General features: G+C 40.5%; 1 protein-coding gene across 1 annotated transcript in view; it reads right to left on the minus strand.

Moving 5' to 3' along the window:
- LANCL1 (LanC like 1) overlaps positions 1 to 17547 on the minus strand; it is a 31485-nt gene extending 13938 nt beyond the window's left edge. The window contains exons 1-2 of the mRNA XM_008063503.2: positions 17542 to 17547; positions 13539 to 13656 (exon numbers count right to left, since the gene is read on the minus strand). Of these exons, the coding sequence (XP_008061694.2) occupies positions 13539 to 13599 (61 nt within the window). The 5' untranslated portion in view covers positions 13600 to 13656; positions 17542 to 17547. The remainder of the gene's footprint in view (positions 1 to 13538; positions 13657 to 17541) is intronic.
- Positions 17548 to 17553: the final 6 nt, after the last annotated feature.

The raw sequence follows: 17553 nt of genomic DNA on the forward strand, positions 1-17553 counted from the left end.
TGTATTCTTGATGGTTACAAGGTCCATCATCAAACTACGGTTCCAGGTAAATGGTAATTTACTTAACCAATATTTATCTAATGAATAATTAACAAGAAATAGCTTATTCTTGTAAGCTAAAGAAATCCAAAGACCAGCGAATTAAAACTTCAATTCCTTTAAGCAAAAGATAATTTTTCATATGAAAAGGTAGTTAATATATCCAAATCTTCTACCCCGGTATCCTTCCAGGCAGGTAGTATAAGAAAGTTATTTGATATCTGAGAAAATATATTCAATTCTTCATAATTTTTTTTTTCTTTCGAGGACCCAGCTGCTTTGGTAACTATAATGTAAAAGCTGCCAATGACTTTCGCCTTGGGCTGTACTTGATTTGCTTCTTATTCCTCTCCAATAGTAACTGAAGTGTTGTCTGCACGTCCTCATTCCACACGCCTGTCACAGTGGATAGAGCCTTCCCTCTGAAGCCGGCTGGTCTCAGGGTACACTCAACGATGTGGGGTAGGAAGTCTGCCTGCCTACAGCATTTCCAGAAACCTATTTTTCCCCTTAAAGTACATTTTCCATCTCATTTGCCGTTTTTAGAAGACACAGAGCCTCTGTTTAAATCTAAATTAATAGAGCCAAACTCTTCACGGATTTCAATGCAGTAAAAATGCAATCTAAAAAATTACTTTTCACTGTACTGAGGACAATTTTAAATTTAGATAGTTTTCTCATTTTGCATGGGTAATCTCCAAAGCTTTGTGCCACAGACAATTCAATCTCACATGCATATTAAGGCCAAATTTTCATTTCCTGCCAGAGTTAATAACCCTGTCTGCTCTTTCAAAGTGGCTCAGCATCAGTAATTCCAAGAGCTGATGATCAGATGCACCAATGCTGAAGGTTTGAAGACAAGTGTACCGAGCTTTGCAGCCTTTTCACAAATGATCAATGTCAAGAGCTTCTTCTAGAATTAGGTCCTTAACAGGCTTCATCTCCATCCATATCACGCATCTGCAGGCGATCCGTTTAAATTGTTACCCTTTCATTTTGCCCTCCTATTCCCATTGCTGCCTGAACTTCCCTAATTAAGTTACGTAAGCACCAAAGCCCGAGAATGACATGACCAAGAACTGAGAAAATAAAAAGTGATTAAACACAAGCCCAATGATTGTTTTCCTTTTCAGACCTTTGTCTCTCATTAGCAACAATTCCACTTGGCCTAAATATTTAACAAACAAAGCTTGTTATGGCTTGCGATGGTAAGGTTTGAAAAACAGGTAATCATTTCTCAAGTCTCGCAATATTACATTTAGATGAAAAACATTTTTTTTTCTTTTTAATCAGCAGAGAATTATCTTTCTAGTTTCTGGGACTCCACAACCTCAGGTTCCAGTTCTCCCGTCTCTTGTTTGGTCCTCAGTGTGGGCAGACCTGTCGCAAAACACCCATGGATGAAAAGGACTTTAAGTGATAAGTGCTACTGCCAATCAGAAAAATTTCCCTGCACACGCTTATTATGATTCAGTCCAGGTCAAGATAATAAGACAAAATGCATAAATCAAAGACATTTAATGCCTCATCGACTTCTCATCTTTAAGACCTCATGTGTCCTAATTTTACAGAAAAATAATAGGGGAACTGCTTGTGGCCAACTATCTGAAACCTGATCTTTGTGGTTCTTAACCCTTGACAATAATCATGTACATAATATCACCTTTTCATCAATACCAAACACTCAAAGATAGCTGGCAAGGTATGAAATAGAAACACAACTTCAAGGGCTCTGAGGGAAAAATTAATCCAAGGCTAATAATATACAAGGGGGGACCCCCCCAAAAATCCGATATCATCTTTTGGAGGGTGGGCTTCTTGTAGTACACTTGAAATGCGTTCCTCTGGCTCAAACAGTCCACCAAAGTTTTTATCTGGAAGTGTTTAAAAGGTTGTGTCACAATCTGCGGAAGAGACGTCCTGAGTTGGAGCACGCAGGGTTCTCCCACATAGCGATGAGTGTTCAGCAGTTTTTGACCAAAAATGGTTAAGATCCCCTATGTACCACCTTCTCTATTCACCTGATAGTGACCTGAGTGACTTTTTTTTTTGTTTCCCCAGATAAAAATGTCCTCAAAGGGAAACCATCTGCAGATATGGAAGAGAGGAAACAAGAAACAGTAGAAACACTAAAAGACATCAACGTCGATGAGTTCAAAAGCTGTTTTGAGCAGTGGAAAAAGGGTCTCAATAGGTGTACTGCACTAAGTGATGTCACTTTGAAGGTGACTGAAGCTTAAACATGTAAATATACACAACTTTTTAATAAACAAATTCCATTCTGGGGCTTCCCCCTCATATTCCTTCAGTGCTGGCTTCAGATGAGGTTTTAAGAAACACTTTCAATGTAACTGCTGTCAAAGCATGCATGCTCTTCATGGAGGAACCGTGCGGTGTGCAAGACAGCGTGTCAGCACCCCCGTCTCACCCCGCTCCCGCCTCCCAGAGGCAGTCGGCAGCCCTGACCCTTTCCCCTAGCATTGCCTCCGTCCTTCTTGGGGCTGCTCACATGCTGCTTCCTGGTTGCTCTGCTTCACACACTTTGGTCCATATTCCACTCTGGAAGGTGAGGGTTTGGCTCTTGCAACAGAGACCCCTAAGTGGTTCCCCAAAGGGGCCTCCCCGTTCCCTCTGGTTCTTCCCTAGGTTTTATTAGCTGGGCTCATGGCTCCCTGGAACAACCTTCTTTGCAGCTGGGTATAGCAATATGACTATGTTCTGACCAAAGGGATGCAGCAGAAGTCGTGGGGGTGACTTTGGACAATGTCCTTGAAGGGAAGGGACTGCCCTTTCTTTCCTTTTAGACTTCCTGGTGGAATGCAGAGGCGATGGTGCGGCGGTGGCAGCCACCTTAGACCATTTGCTGGCAGCTCTGTGATGAGGATGATGGTTCAAGTCTCCAGACCAGAGCAGCCCAGATCCCCGGAGATTATGAGGCTGCCCCGCAACCCATGGATTACCTGCTTACACAGAAGAAGATCAACTTCTGTGGTGTCAAAGCCACCATGATTTCAGATGCACTGCCATACGTGGGTAAGCCTAATCCTAAAAAAGACAGCTCTTTTCAAAGCTAGAAAGGAGGGCAGAAGCTGAATTACATAGGGTCTTGCAAGCCAGCTAGGACTTTCATTTAAAAGCACCATTTTAAGCACGGCGAGAACATCATTAGGTTCATCTATTTTAAGTTCACCAGGACTGCACGGGAAGGCTCGGGAGGGAGTGTGCCAAATAGCGGACGCGAATGCAGTCAGAGGGATGCTTCAGGAACGGGAGCGAGGGACACAGGGTGGGGTGCCAGGGAAATGGAATGAGAATGAACTGCAAAGGCATCTGTCTGGAAGGGCGGATCGGCAGAAGCTGGTGGGGGGATGACTGAGATGGGGAATGACTGAGAGAGAGATGTCAAGTGCCCGCCAATGTCTTATTTCTACAGCCAGATGGGCAATGGTGCCATTCACAGAGATGCAAGTATGACTTTGCTGTAGTAGTGGTTTGGGAGGGAGATTACAGTTGTATCCATTCATAAACTCATCCTCAAATACGATTCTATTCTCTGAAGGACATTTAATAAAATGGGGGGGAAAAAACAAACATTTCCACTGGCTTCTAGGATAACAACAGTCAAAACTGTTCACAAGGTTTGACACAGAGTAACGTATGGAATTTCATCTTTTTAAGTATTTTCTGCTTTTTATCAGAGTCTATTCTACTTCTTTAAAATATGACAAGAGTTATTTTCAGTCAAGTAGTCTTAGGCTTAAATACGAATATCAGGTAAAGCCTCCTCTTATATTGTTTGCTAAACAAAAGATAGAATAATGGAGATATGCTTCCTTCTACTACCTTTTCACCTTTTCTTCCAGACCAGAAAAGATTTAAATGACTTGCAAAAATCTGCTCCAAATTGATTTAGATTTTATAATCTTTTTTTTTTGATAGAGACAATACTTTGCTCTATGCTCAGGCTGGAGCATAGTAGCATGATCACAGCTCACTGCCACCTCGAACGCCTGAGCTCAAGCAATCCTCCCACGTCAGCCTCCTGAGTAGCTGGGACTACAGGTGCATGCCACCATGCCTAGTTAATGTTTTAAATTTTTTTGTATAGATGTACTATGTTGCCCAGGTTGGTCTCAAACCCCTGGCCTCAAGTGATCCTCCTGCTTCAGCCTCCCAAAATGCTGGCATTACAGGCATGAACCACCATGCCCAGCTTAGAATTATTTTAACTTCAATAAGTGGTGCTGGGAAAACCGGGTATTCACATGCAAAAGAATAAAATCTGAACCTTATCTCACATCATACATAAAAATCAACTCAAAATGAACTAAAAACTTAATATCAGAAACTGTAAAACTACTAGAAGAAAGCTTAAGGGAAAACGACACACCCAGACATATATTATTTTAATCTTATTACTCCTGGAAAGTGTTTGGTTCTCCTAGAATTGCAGAGTCCAAAATGTTTATAGAAAATTAATCAGAAGTACACAAAATATAAAATTCAGTTTCTTCGTCACACTAGTCACATTTCAAATGTTCAGTAGCCACATGTGGCTAGTAGCTGCCAAAATGGAAAGGAAACTAGTAACACTTCCATCACCGTAGAACATTCTAAGGCTAGTTCTGCTCTGAAGACATGAAACAGATGTCGTACTATGTAAGAACTTCAGGAAGTTGGGCGCCGCCTCACAGTTCATCCTAGGAATTCCTTGGTCTTGAATTGTTGATAACTCATTTACTTGAAAGGAAAAAAGTATACTATGAGGACCCAATACAACTCCGTTGTAATAAGAATTGGTCTAGCTTCCGTACATAAGCTCTGAACTAGATTTTTCTATTCTATTTCTTTCTGTAGCTACTGCTCTGGGATGAGAGGGTAAATTATTTAGGGATGCTTCTAAATTTGTAATTTCCTTACTCAGCTACTTATCCCCAGTCATACTATAAATACAGCCAGCTGTTGAGACGTAATTAATACTAACTAAGCCTTTGAATTTCGGAGGGATCATTAGTTCTATTCATCTTGACCAATCAAGACCTTGCTGTGTCTCAAATGTTTATGGAGATAAAAATCTCCACAGATATATGAACTCCTCAAAACACTTCTCTGAAATTTTGCATTCCAGAAATTATTCCTCAGTACTTTTCATTCATTCTGCAACCAGCCTACAGTGATGGAAAAACCTTTGTGTACTTCCTTGCAGGTCCCATTTAAAGACGCCCTTCATGTACTCTGGTAGGAAAAATCACATTCAGGTTTCGGATCTGCCAGGGTCACTGAGATGCTTAGCCAACACGCATTAGTTCTGAATGACACAGAGTCAGGAACTTCCTAAAGGAGGGACAGTTGGGTGTTGTAAGTTCAAATAAATTGTTCCCTATTTAAAATGTTTAAAGTCAATCAATTATGTTTTCTTCCTTTCAGATTTATGGAAAAATAAATGAAAGTACTCTCTGATTAACTACATATGGTATGATCACGTGTCTTTCTCTATCACGTTGGTACTTTCTAATATGTTCTTTTGTAACTGTTGCCCAAATTTTATCTGTGAATGTTTGTGCATTCCATTTCTTCAACAAAATAAGTTGTCTTTGGGCAGGATTCCCATTCCCAGTAACTGCTGTGACAGTGCACAGCACTCTTCACCAACTGTGGTGGTACACACTGCACTTCCCAGGACATCTGCCCAGCTGTCAGATGAAAGCTGGGCATCGTGAGCTGTGGCTTTCAAATACCCAGTGCTTTCCGAAGCTTATCTGGGGAGAAAACTAGTCATGACTCCACACCTTTGATTTATGAATATTGCCCTAAACAAAGGAGTAGAAATCAAAGAGGGCAAGCAAACACTCTGAAGATGTGTCTTCTCCTTCATCTATTTCCAGAGCTGACTGTTCAATAGAAGATTTTTTTAAAACAAGGAAATATACTCTCCTCCTCCCTCCCTCGGTGCCTCGCAGTCCACCAGCTATGCACTGGACATTGCAGTAAGTGCTGAAGTTACTGGAATGAAAACAACAGACTCAGCCCTGGCTTTCCTGGTGTTAGCAGTCAAGTCAAACTGATTAGGTAAGTCTTCTTTCACTCTACTATTTATCCTGATCTGCCTTACATACACTTTCACCCTTCACTGTGTTTCAACCACAATGGTGGCGTCTAAATCCTATAATTATTTTAAGTCTGTGTTCTCTTAGTTGAAGATAAACTACAGAACAAAGACATCAACACTATACAAACTGCAGTCAGGAAGGAAGCAGGAGACACTCTTGGCGCATTCCTGTCTCGAGGAGTCACTGTGGAGCACTCTAACCAGTCTAGTTGTAGACCCCTGTTCCTTGATTCTTTCCACTTGTCCTAACAGCTCTGGCAGGGAGGGAGAGGTGCATCTCTGAAGTTGAAGGACACCACTCAGGGCTCAAATTAGACACTGAAATTCTGGCTCAGATGAAGAGCTACTTATAAAGAGATCAAATTGCAAAGAGAAGACACTTGGCCAGAGCGATTCCTTTCGAATGACTGGTGTCAGCAGTAACTAAGACCCATATGCTAAATCTATAGCTCAAAGGCTATACGTTCGGTGGATCAGAGGAATGGCATCTTGAAACACTCTGAAGACTGGCACTTAGAGCGCAAGTTAATATGACTCTAGGGATCATGCTGCATATCATCTTATTTAAAATGCTATCTAATATTTGAATGTATGCCAATCTTAGCCTCATTACCTTTGTGAGTCGATTGCATGAGAATGGGTCAAGTCTGTTAGAACTAAAGCCCCAGAGTCCTGCGTGTGTGTCTTTTTAAAGTATGAGCTGACCGTCGTTTCCCCTAGGAATCATCCCAGCTAAGAGAAGGAAAAAAGGGCAATTAAATGAGAGTAAGCCTTTTCCCTCATTCTCTTTGAAAGACATGAGTGAGATCAGCCATCCCTTGGGTTTACTTAAGTTTTCTACTATGTTATCTGCAAGGGAAGCAATCTTTTCTACTTAAATGCTTGATTCTAACAAGAACCTTTATCTGTTCATTTAATCCTGTATAATACAATTCTTTACCAGTTATTTGTGCTTTCCATTTCATAAAATACCTTAAAATGTTCTCCCCCATGAGAAGCTACAGTCGACCTAGACCCAAATCTAGACTAGTTCTATAGCAGGTGGCATTATGTCCTCTGTTGAGTCCCCACAGTTCTCTGGGTACCATCAGGAAACACTTAGTAGTTGTGGCTTTCAAACACCCCAGTGCTTTCCGACAGGAAATCTGGGGAGAAAACTCTTCATGGGGTATCTAAAAATCAAAATGCTTCTCCATGCTCATGCCATAAAGAACGCCTGCAGGTCTACAGGGAAAGGATCAAGGCTGTAAATGAACAATTCAAGTGCCTATTGCGGACACATGTCGTACAGCAGTATCATGACACATTATGCTTCAACGGACCACATTTTACAAAGGAGAATTATGGTGGAAATAACCAAGGCTGTTCATTCAAAGCATCACTTATTAACAGCTGTAAGAGCTACCGATTGATTTCAGACTATGGATGATAATTCACTTGAAAAGATCTTCAACAAGCCTTTTCAAATACAAGCAATTATAAGGAAAAGCTTCTGTCTTGGCCCAATTAATTTTCTTTGTGAAACCATGCTGAATATATTAATTCAGGATTAGCAAGGGGAAAAACACCTTCTACAGAAGAACGCCAGAGATTTCTTCTTTCTAGCTGCAAATACTCATAAATCTTCCTGGATTTTACTTTATGTCCAATCCTAAGTAACATTTTTCCATAGACTTTTAAATGGTAATTACTCTTGCATGTCTAAAAAAAACCTTGTCTTCTTTCTTTCCAAATTCCTTTCATTCTTTATCTGGACTTATTCTGACTTTTATTTTTTTTTTAAATAGAACACTTAAATATGGTGAATCAGTAGCCAATTTCTAAAAAGTTTGTACAACATGTGTATCATGTGGTCACTGCTCAAACCACTCCATCTTGTAGATTATGAAGTACATTTTCACTTACAAAATATACAGTACAAACCCAGATGTAGAGGTTGAGAGCAAACACACGTAAACACACACACACACAGACACCCTTAGGGTAAAGAGCAGGACCAAAGAGCCGGATGAGGTACTCAGCCTTGTTTTGCTTCATTTTTCTCACCTGTGAAATAGGGATGTGAAGTCTTCATGCCATAAAGTTCTTTTGAGGTTTAGATTAGCACATTAATGCAAAGCACTTAAAATACACATTTTTGTTGTTATCATTCAAATATGAACTATATTAACATTTATTAACATGAGGACCTTTATGGCTCATTATACACAGTGCTCTATGGGAAGGATTGTCAGTGACATGGAACCCCAACAGAGAGACCACCGTAAGAGCCTGGAAGATGTACACCATTGAAGATGCCATTGTTGTTACAGTAAAAGCCATGAAAGTCATCAAGGCCAAAACGGTCAATTCCTGGTGGCACAAACTGTGTCTAGATACTGTGCATGACTTCTAGGATTTACACTAATCAAGGGGATCATGAAAGAGATTGTGAATATGGCAAAACCAAGAGGTGATGAGGGGGGTGAAAGGTTTCAAGATATGAATCTTGGAGAAATTCAAGTGCTAACAGACATCACACCAGAGGAATTAACAGTCGATGACTTGATGGAGATGAGCGCTGCAAAACAACACCAGATAGTGAGGACAATAGAGAAGAAGCAGAAAACAAACTGACATCAAGCAAAATGGCAGAAGGGTTCTGATTATTCAAGACTGCTTGTGACTTCCTTTACAACATGGGCCTTATATGATACGGGTACTGAAACTAAAGCAAATGATGGAAGGATTGGTAACGTATAGAAATTAGAGACATGAAAAAGCAAAAAAAGTCAGACAGAAATCACAACAAATTCCATAAAGTTACACCAAGCGTGCCTAGCTCTTCTGCCGCCCTTTCCACCTCGTCCACCTCTTCTGCCTTTGCCACCCCAAGACAGGAAGACCAACTCTTCTTCCTTCTCAGTCCACCCAACATGAAGAAAACAAGGATGGAGGTTTTTATGATGATCCACTTGCACTTAAAGAATAGCAAATGTATTTTATTTTCCTTATGATTTTCTTAATAACATTTCTCTAACTTAGTTTATTGTAACAATATAGTATATAAAATATATACAACATACAAAATTCGTGCTAATCACCTGTTTATGTTACTGGTAAGGTTTCTGGTCAACAGTAGCTGTTAGTAAAGTTTGGGGGGAGTCAAAACTTTGCACAGAGGGTTAGGACTCCTAAGCCCCATGTTGTTCAAAGGTCAATTGTACTTATATAATTCTAAACACACATGAACATGTCATCTCTTCACTAGAACCCTTTCATTTTCAAGATCAACTGAGTAACGGAGTTAAATTTAGCCATACCATGAGCGAGGCAGTAAGAAGTTGGGCAGTCTAGTTTTGTAGTTTCTTTAAAGTCATGAAGTAGAAAAACAGACATATGACTATGGAATTTAGTATGAATTGATGCAAGGTGTAAATTAAGAACTTTCAAATTCTGTAATAGTATATAAAATTTGAGAGAATCAAAAACGGGAGGAAAAGAACTGCTGAATCAAGCTATGAAAATACTAATGTTTCACAGTATTAAGTGTATAAACAATTGCAGTCTTTTCTTTTTTCTTTTTGAGTTGGAGTCTCACTCTGTCGCCCAGACTGGAGTGCAGTGGCCGCTTCCGGCCACCGCAGCTTCGACCTGCTGGGCTCCGGTGATCCTTCTGCCTCAGCCTTCCAAGTAGCCGGAATTACAGGCATGCGCTACCACGCCCTGCTGGTTTTTTGATTTGTTGTAGAGATGAGGTCTCGCTGCCCAGGTGGGTCTCAAACCCGCGGGCTCAGGCAATCCACTCACCTCAGCCTCCCAAAGGCGCAGGATTGCAGGCTGAGCCACCGAGCCCGGCTTGCAGTCTTTTCTAAATGTAAGTTATACTTAGCTCTAGAAATTTATGATTTGGTATTCTTATGATTTGGTATTCTTATAATACTTCCTTTCTATGGCAGGCTTTATGAAAAGACTATTACTTACTGAAATGAAGACAAACTTAAAAAAATAAAGGTGTTTTGAATCAAAATGCAAATGAATCTCCCTGGAAACAAGGAATAGGCAAAATATTGCTTAGCAAATTTCAAAATATTCCACAGACATGGGTAAACTTACCCTTAGAAAAACCCCCCACCCTATCCCCACTGGACAGAAGTTAGAGAGTGTTTGGCAGATGGAAAAACTGAGGATCCCTGTCCAAATGCCTTGTGTAAAACAAAGGGATGAAAAAAGAGGATCATTTTTCTTGTAATATAGGAGGCATAGTAGAGGTACTAGATCTTATCCCAAAATTCAGTTTCCTCTTTCCTTTAGTAATAGAACCCCAGCTAACAAACTATATTTTCCATCTTTCCTTGCTAACAGGAGTGACTATGCAACTATGTTCTAGTCAGCAAAGTACAGAGAGCTGAAATGTTAAGTGAGAATTCCAGAAAGTCGTTTTCAATACAGGAAACACATCCTTTGTTGCCTCTTCTTCCTTCCAGCAGCCTGAAAAGTTAATGTAACAACTAGATCTTCAGTAGCTATCTTGATCAAGAGGTAAAAGCAGAAAGGAAGGAGCCTGAGTTCCTGTACCACCCTGAGGTCACCATGCCAGCCCTGGACTGCCTCCCTCTGGCCAAGATGAGAGAAAAATACATGATCTTACACTGCTGGTTTATTTTCTTTGCTGGGGGAGTAAAGGCAGCTGAATCTAGTTCTATCCCGAATCATAATCCTATCTAAATCAGCAACAGCTGTCAGACCATACTTCTGGGAAATGAAATTTAACAAAACAAAATGTTAATCTGAAATTCTAACTGTAATAACCATGCAGTTTTCTCATGCTGAATAGTTAAATATAATGCATGTTTTCTAAAATGTATTTGTTTTGGAGTACACAAAATAACATACAACTACACATAATCATATAAACACTGTTTTGATATACAACACCAAATATTTTGATTGTGTTATTTGTTAATGCATTTTTTGGTAATAAAATTGCAGTTATGAACAGACAATACTTGGTAAGCTATACCATAGTGGGAGAAGGTATTAACACTGTAATTTTCCATAATCAAATCCGTTTTAGTTTCTTATGCAACTCAGAGATTTATGTTATTCAGATTGTCTATTTGAATACTGGCACAGGGCAGCGTTTCACTTATCAAAACACTGAAGAAGACAGTCTATTTTATGTGGGAATAATGGCTTTGTAACAGTGTTCAATTAGGAGACATTAGGAACCTTGCCTCAACAGCCATTAGCAAATTTATCTAAAAGATTTTATGCTACATCCTAAAACAACCAGCCACTGAAGACATCCTAAACTGCTTAGTATGCCAGATTTGCCTCAGAAACTTGCCATCTAAGCTGCTTTCAGGAGCCAGCAATGAGTATCATCAATACTTAAAGGATAGAAGGTTGAAGGACATTGGCATTCAAAGAAGATAACGCCAGAAACCTCAGATAGCCACAAAATTTAAACAACCTGCAGTTTACTTGGGAGAGAAATTTCATTTCTATTTCCAAAGAAAGATTAACTTTTGGTTTCTCAACTAGCTCTAGCAACATAGGGTCTGACTGATGACATTTCCTAACATTGTCAAACCGTTAATCCAAATTGGAAATCAATCCCTACTTTTCTTCCCCCTAAAGCAAAACACCTTACAAAAAGTAGTAAGTTCATCTGAATAGGTGATTTGGAGTTTAAGTTATTCTTTTCACAATCAGTGCTGGAATTAAGGCTAGTGATCTGTTTCAGTTCTTTTTTGTTTTTGGCCAGAAGTAACAAAATAATAGAAACTCTAAGTATATTAGGAAAAGATCTATATTATATATTACGACAATGTGGTAATCAAGAGGAAAACTCAAGACAACCATGCATTGTACTTGTCCAGTTTTGTTCAAATCCTGTAATTTTAAATAAAGAATAGTAGCGTTCACTGATGAGATTAACCTACTAATTACACCATACCTGAACACAGTGGATACTCAATAAGTTAACAGCTGTTATAACGTTCCTTCTTGAAGCAAAATGCGTCCATTTTAATCTCATCTTAACATTTATTGTGTCAAGCTGCTACAATTCATAAAAAATCATAAAACTGTAAGAGTCTGACATTCATTGTTAAAGTCTGACGTAAGTGGTCTGACGTTATCGAGCCTAGTCTTCTTATCCTATAAAATACTGCTTTAAACATCCCTGAGATGATCATTTTCCTGTTTTCCTGATTTCATCTGCCTTCCCTATCATCATTAGAAAAACAGAGGTTGGGCATCCTTTATATAAAATGCTTGGCACCAAGAGTGTTTTGGGTTTCAAGTTTTGAAATATTTGCTTATATTTAGCAGCTAAGCATCCCAAATATGAAAGTCTGAACTCTGAAATGCTTCAATGAACATTTCTTTTGAGTGTCACATAAATGTTCAAAAGTTTCAAATTCTGGAGCATCTTGGATTTCAGATTTTCAGATCTGGGATACTAAACCTGTACTAAAGAGGACGGCTAAGGGGTTGCTATTACTAAATTTCTCTCATAAACAAGCTTTCAGTAGATCATAGATTACCCTCCGCATCAGGATCACAGAGGCTTGTAAAAGGCAAACTCCTGGGTCTTGCTCAAGACCTATGGAATCAGAATCTTTGCCTTGAGGCCATTTTTATGACAAGCATCACTGCCCTAAGATCAAATGCAAATTCCTTAAACTGCAATCTTGCTCCCCCTTGCCTAGTCTTCAGAGTAAATGGGAAACATTGAGTCTCTCTCTACACTGTGCTTTCTTCAGATTTATACAGCTGTTGTTGTGGCTCTCCACATTTGCAGTTCTTCCAACTTTTCTTCTTTAATCTCTCCCTTTCTCACCTTTTTGACACCAATGAACTATTTCTTCCCAAATCTTCTCAATCACGGAGACTGGCAAAACAGCAAATGCAAACCAACCAGCAATGATCATATGGAAGGATAAGCTTATGGAATCAATACTTTACAATGTGCTCCCATGTGGATCCCTGTTATGGGGTAACTGTTTGAAAAATGGTGCTCTGGGCAGGTTTTATTTCCTGCAGATATATCCTTCTTACTTCTGTTTCAGGCACTGTATTTTGGAACTCTTCCCACTGAAATTCCATCCAAATTAACTATGTGATGTTGAAAATCAATTTTTCTCCCCACAAGTACACCAGCCATCCAAATGTCAAACATGAATTACATGAATATGCTTCCTATGCTTTACATTCAGGGCACTATTAAAAATGCAGAAGGTATCATAGCTGGGTTGAGAACACAGCATTCTCCCAGAAGCAATTACTCATATGCAGATGCAAAAAGCATTTAAGGAGGCACCATTCAATCAGATAGCTCTCAGAAAAGAATGCTTTGGCTCCCATGTACAAGGCTTATGCCAGCTCAGTCAGCATTTCGTACCTGCCCAGCCAGTGTAGCCAGTGCCATCCCGAGGGTCTGCTGACTTTAGGCCTCTCTCCATTTGCTGAAGAAGCTCCCGAATCTTATTGGTCAGGCGTTGTGAGAACTCAGGAGTCAGCTATGGATATTAAGGGAAAACAAATATTAAAAAAGTATGGGCCACCCCCTGGTGGCCTCCTGGACTACAGGCTATTAAGGGTATGAAGGCATTTTATTTCTGCTCAGGACACACTTCTCTGCCTGAGAGACTGGGCAATTTATTACTATTCCTAAACAACAATAGTACATTAATGAAATTTAAAAGCACTTCTGCTTTTCTACTCAAGGAAAGAAATACTGTTGTGACTTAATTGTTTTGCATAAAATTTTCAGTTAAGTACTAAAATAGACTGCCAATGATAAACAAACTCAGTAATTTTCCACCTAATAGGGATCATCTATTATTTAATCAATATTTACTATAATAATAAAAAGTCACTTTATTAAATTAAGCACAAATCAAAAGATGTTTGCTGCTTTCAAGCCACTGGATTTCCAGTATTCAAGCAGTAGCACTGTCAAGACCCTGAAGAAACATTCTCGTTGCTTTTGTTATTTTAAAAAAGTGGATAAAACACTTTAAAAAAATTGAAGTAGCATAAAAAAAGCAAAACAAATTCATGCATACCAAGAGCAAAGCAGAGTGGAAAGAACACCAAACTTAGTATCACACACCCATGCCCAGCACAGTGCCTGGCAGACAGTTGGAGATTTATAAATATTTCTCAATGGCACACCTCATCAACAAGGATACCTGCACAATAAATATCTGTATACTCACAATTTTAAAATAAAAGACATATATAATTAAAAAATATATATATATATATATACACATATACATATATATATATGTATCTCAATGAATGAGCCTGGCCACATCCTTACCCGCTATTAGCTGAGTGATCCTGCACAACTCACAGCTTTATTATGCTTCAACTACCTCTGTGAAGTCAGGATAATACCTGCCCCACCAATTTCTAAAGATACTTTGAGGATCAAATGAGATCATGCGTTGCAGGTCTTTTTTAATTTAGGGCTGTAAATGTTGACATTTTTACTATTATATGACAAGTAATAAATAATTTAAATATGGATGAGAAGTACACTAAGGCTCAGCGGTCAGTAACACCCACATGAAGGCCTGAAGAAACTGGGCAAACTATGAGGCCCATATACAATCATGACTTTCTTCTTCCCCAAAGCAACTGAAAAATATTTTTAAAGTTCTGCACAGACGTGTCTTAAAAGTTCACTTTAGTGTATCCCTCAGTAATTTTAGGATCCTGCTGTGATTCTAAGACCTGCCATTTACAAAGCAACACAGTATCAAAACAATGGGAGGAACATTCCAAGGGAACACTTTATTTTACCAAGTAAGGAATGCAGAACCAAACCTAACCACCACTTGTTAGTATTAGAATCTCATTTTTTTAAATGGGCACATCTTAACACTGAAAAAAGTAAGAAAGCAGTATCAGCATGAATAATAACAATAATCGCAAAAGACATTAAGATTCACTTCAGAGGAGCCGCCCTAATAAGACAAATCAGACTCTCAACCACCCCTGGATTATTTATTCCGAAGCACCACTATGATCCCCTATTTCACACTCTGAAGAAACCACGGTGCTTGACAGAAACACTCTCATTATTTAACAACTGTTGTAAGGAGGTTAAGACTTCAACACGACTTGAAAATACACTTAGTAAGATGAAATATACACCAGTGTTACTATAAAAGGTCTATAAATCTCAACTAGATAGAAGAGTGCATCTACACGAGAACATGTCAACTTCTGTACATAGATCATGTCTAATTTATCATCATGTCTGGCCTTCAAGAGCCCAAGAAGAATGAGAACATCTCAGCCTCAGGAAGGGAGGTTCCTTTCGATTTGGTAGATACTGCATTTAATAAAGCGATCCACCTAAGAATATTGACTACCTGTGGTACACCACCAAATTACTCAAACTCTACTGATAATTTGAAGAGTCTCCAAAAGCCCCCCTTTTTTTTCCTGGCAGATGCCAGAAAACAGACCAATTCCTTATAGAAATCTTCGTGTTAACAAATTAAGGAGGACAGATCTCCGTGGCTGGCTCCTCTGTGTTCAACATTAAACAATTTTAGAACTGGTCTGCTAGTTTCTTTGTGGGATCTGTCCAAAAACTATGTTAGGCAATACATTACATTACTCTTCTTGGGTCAGGGTTTAAATTTATGAAATTCTCTCCTTAGAAATAGAGAGTTAAATTGACAGAAAGCATTTACTATCTAAGCAGCCTAATGAGTGAGTTACAATTTATTGAAGCTTCTATCTAACATCAGGACACATCCTCAAACGGATGCTCTGCCAAGTTAGCAGGAAGCAGCATGTCTTTCTCCAGCAAGACAAGACTAGAGTTCACAGCTTCAGATCTGCAGAGCTAGGCAGAACGCAGGCCCAAATGGCCAAAGGGAATCCATCTGACCACAAGACCATTATAAAAGGCTTTGTTGGGGCGGCTCAGTATTGGTCTTAACACCCTAATCCATATACATTTTGGCAGCCCCCTACCCTCCACCTCTTCATGCCTCTCATCCCTCCTGCATTACTGACCCAAGCTGATCTATCATGACAAGTGTTTTAAGGAAAAAACCAACAGAACCATTTAAAGTTAACTTGACAGACAGGAAATCTGTGAGGCCATCATATCATGTGTAAAATGCTTTTTGTAGAACTGGACAAGTTTCAAAGAAATAAACTAATAAAATTAAAAAAAAAGTTGAAACAGGAACCCTACCTATCAACACACACACACACACGCGTGTGTGCACTCTTCCAATCTTAGTCTTAAAATGTCTGAAAACTAGGTCTTCTTTAAAAGGCCCATAATCCCTATTAGCAGTCATGTTCACCCAAAGAGGTAGGAGAAAACAGAGTTCCCTTATCTTACATACAGGTTCTCTTTGGCCCAGCAGCTTGCAACGGGCTCACCAGCTTAATTTGTGGGTCTCCCCCACCCCCGGCCCCAGGAATGTCCTGTGAAGAGTGGCAATGGTACCCAGAGCTTCAAGCCTTCTGTGTCCTCAAACGCTCTTTGCACTGTCCGTTTAGAGACGGGCTGACCGCCCCCCAGCTTCCTCTCATGACCACTTTGGCCACACTCGTGTACAGTCCTAAAGGAATAACGTGACACACACTTTAAGAAGCAAACCAAAGCCGGGCTCAGTGGCTCAGCCTGTAATCCCGCGCTTTGGGAGGCCGAGGTGAGGGGATCGCCTGAGCCCGCGGGTTCGAGACCCGCCTGGGCAACTTGGCGAGACCCCCCCATCTCTACCATAAATCAAAAATTAGCCGGGCGTGGTTGCGCGGGCCTGTAGTTCCAGCTACTTGGAAGGCGGAGGCGAGGCGGAAGGATCGCCGGAGCCCAGCGGGTCGAGGCTGCGGGGGGGGGGGCGGACACTGCGCTCCAGTCTGGGCGACAGAGTGAGACTCCAACTCAAAAAATAAGCAAACCAGAACAGATCCCCCCCGCCCCCAACGCAGAGGACTGGCAAAAGACATGTGCATGTCTAAACTTAAAAAAAAAAATGTATCTTATCCTCGACTGAGGTCGTCTGCGGTTCATCCGTCTCAGTATCCCCTCTCTTTACGCAGCAAACCAAAACGGACCCAAAATGCAGAGGCCTGGCAAACGACCTGTGCGTTTCTCAGCTTAAAAAATCAAAACCTATCGTGTCCGTGACCGAGGCTGGCTGGCTGAGACGCCTTCGGCACAGTCGCCATGCCACCTCACAGACACAGCACGTGAGCCCGCCGAGGGTCGATCCCGACCGGCGCTCGGCACGTCCACACGTGCAAAGGCACAACCGCAAAGCGAACGGGTTCTCCCCCCGGGGATTTCTCCAAAGGAGAGGCTCGTTTCCCGACACCGGCGGGGAGGGGCGGGAGGGAGGCGGGCGACCCCCCCAACTCACCCTCCCGGCCGC

This window comes from Carlito syrichta, unplaced genomic scaffold (assembly GCF_000164805.1).
Source record: "Carlito syrichta isolate Samal-C Ts95f unplaced genomic scaffold, Tarsius_syrichta-2.0.1 Scaffold306879, whole genome shotgun sequence".
NCBI lineage: Eukaryota > Metazoa > Chordata > Mammalia > Primates > Tarsiidae > Carlito > Carlito syrichta.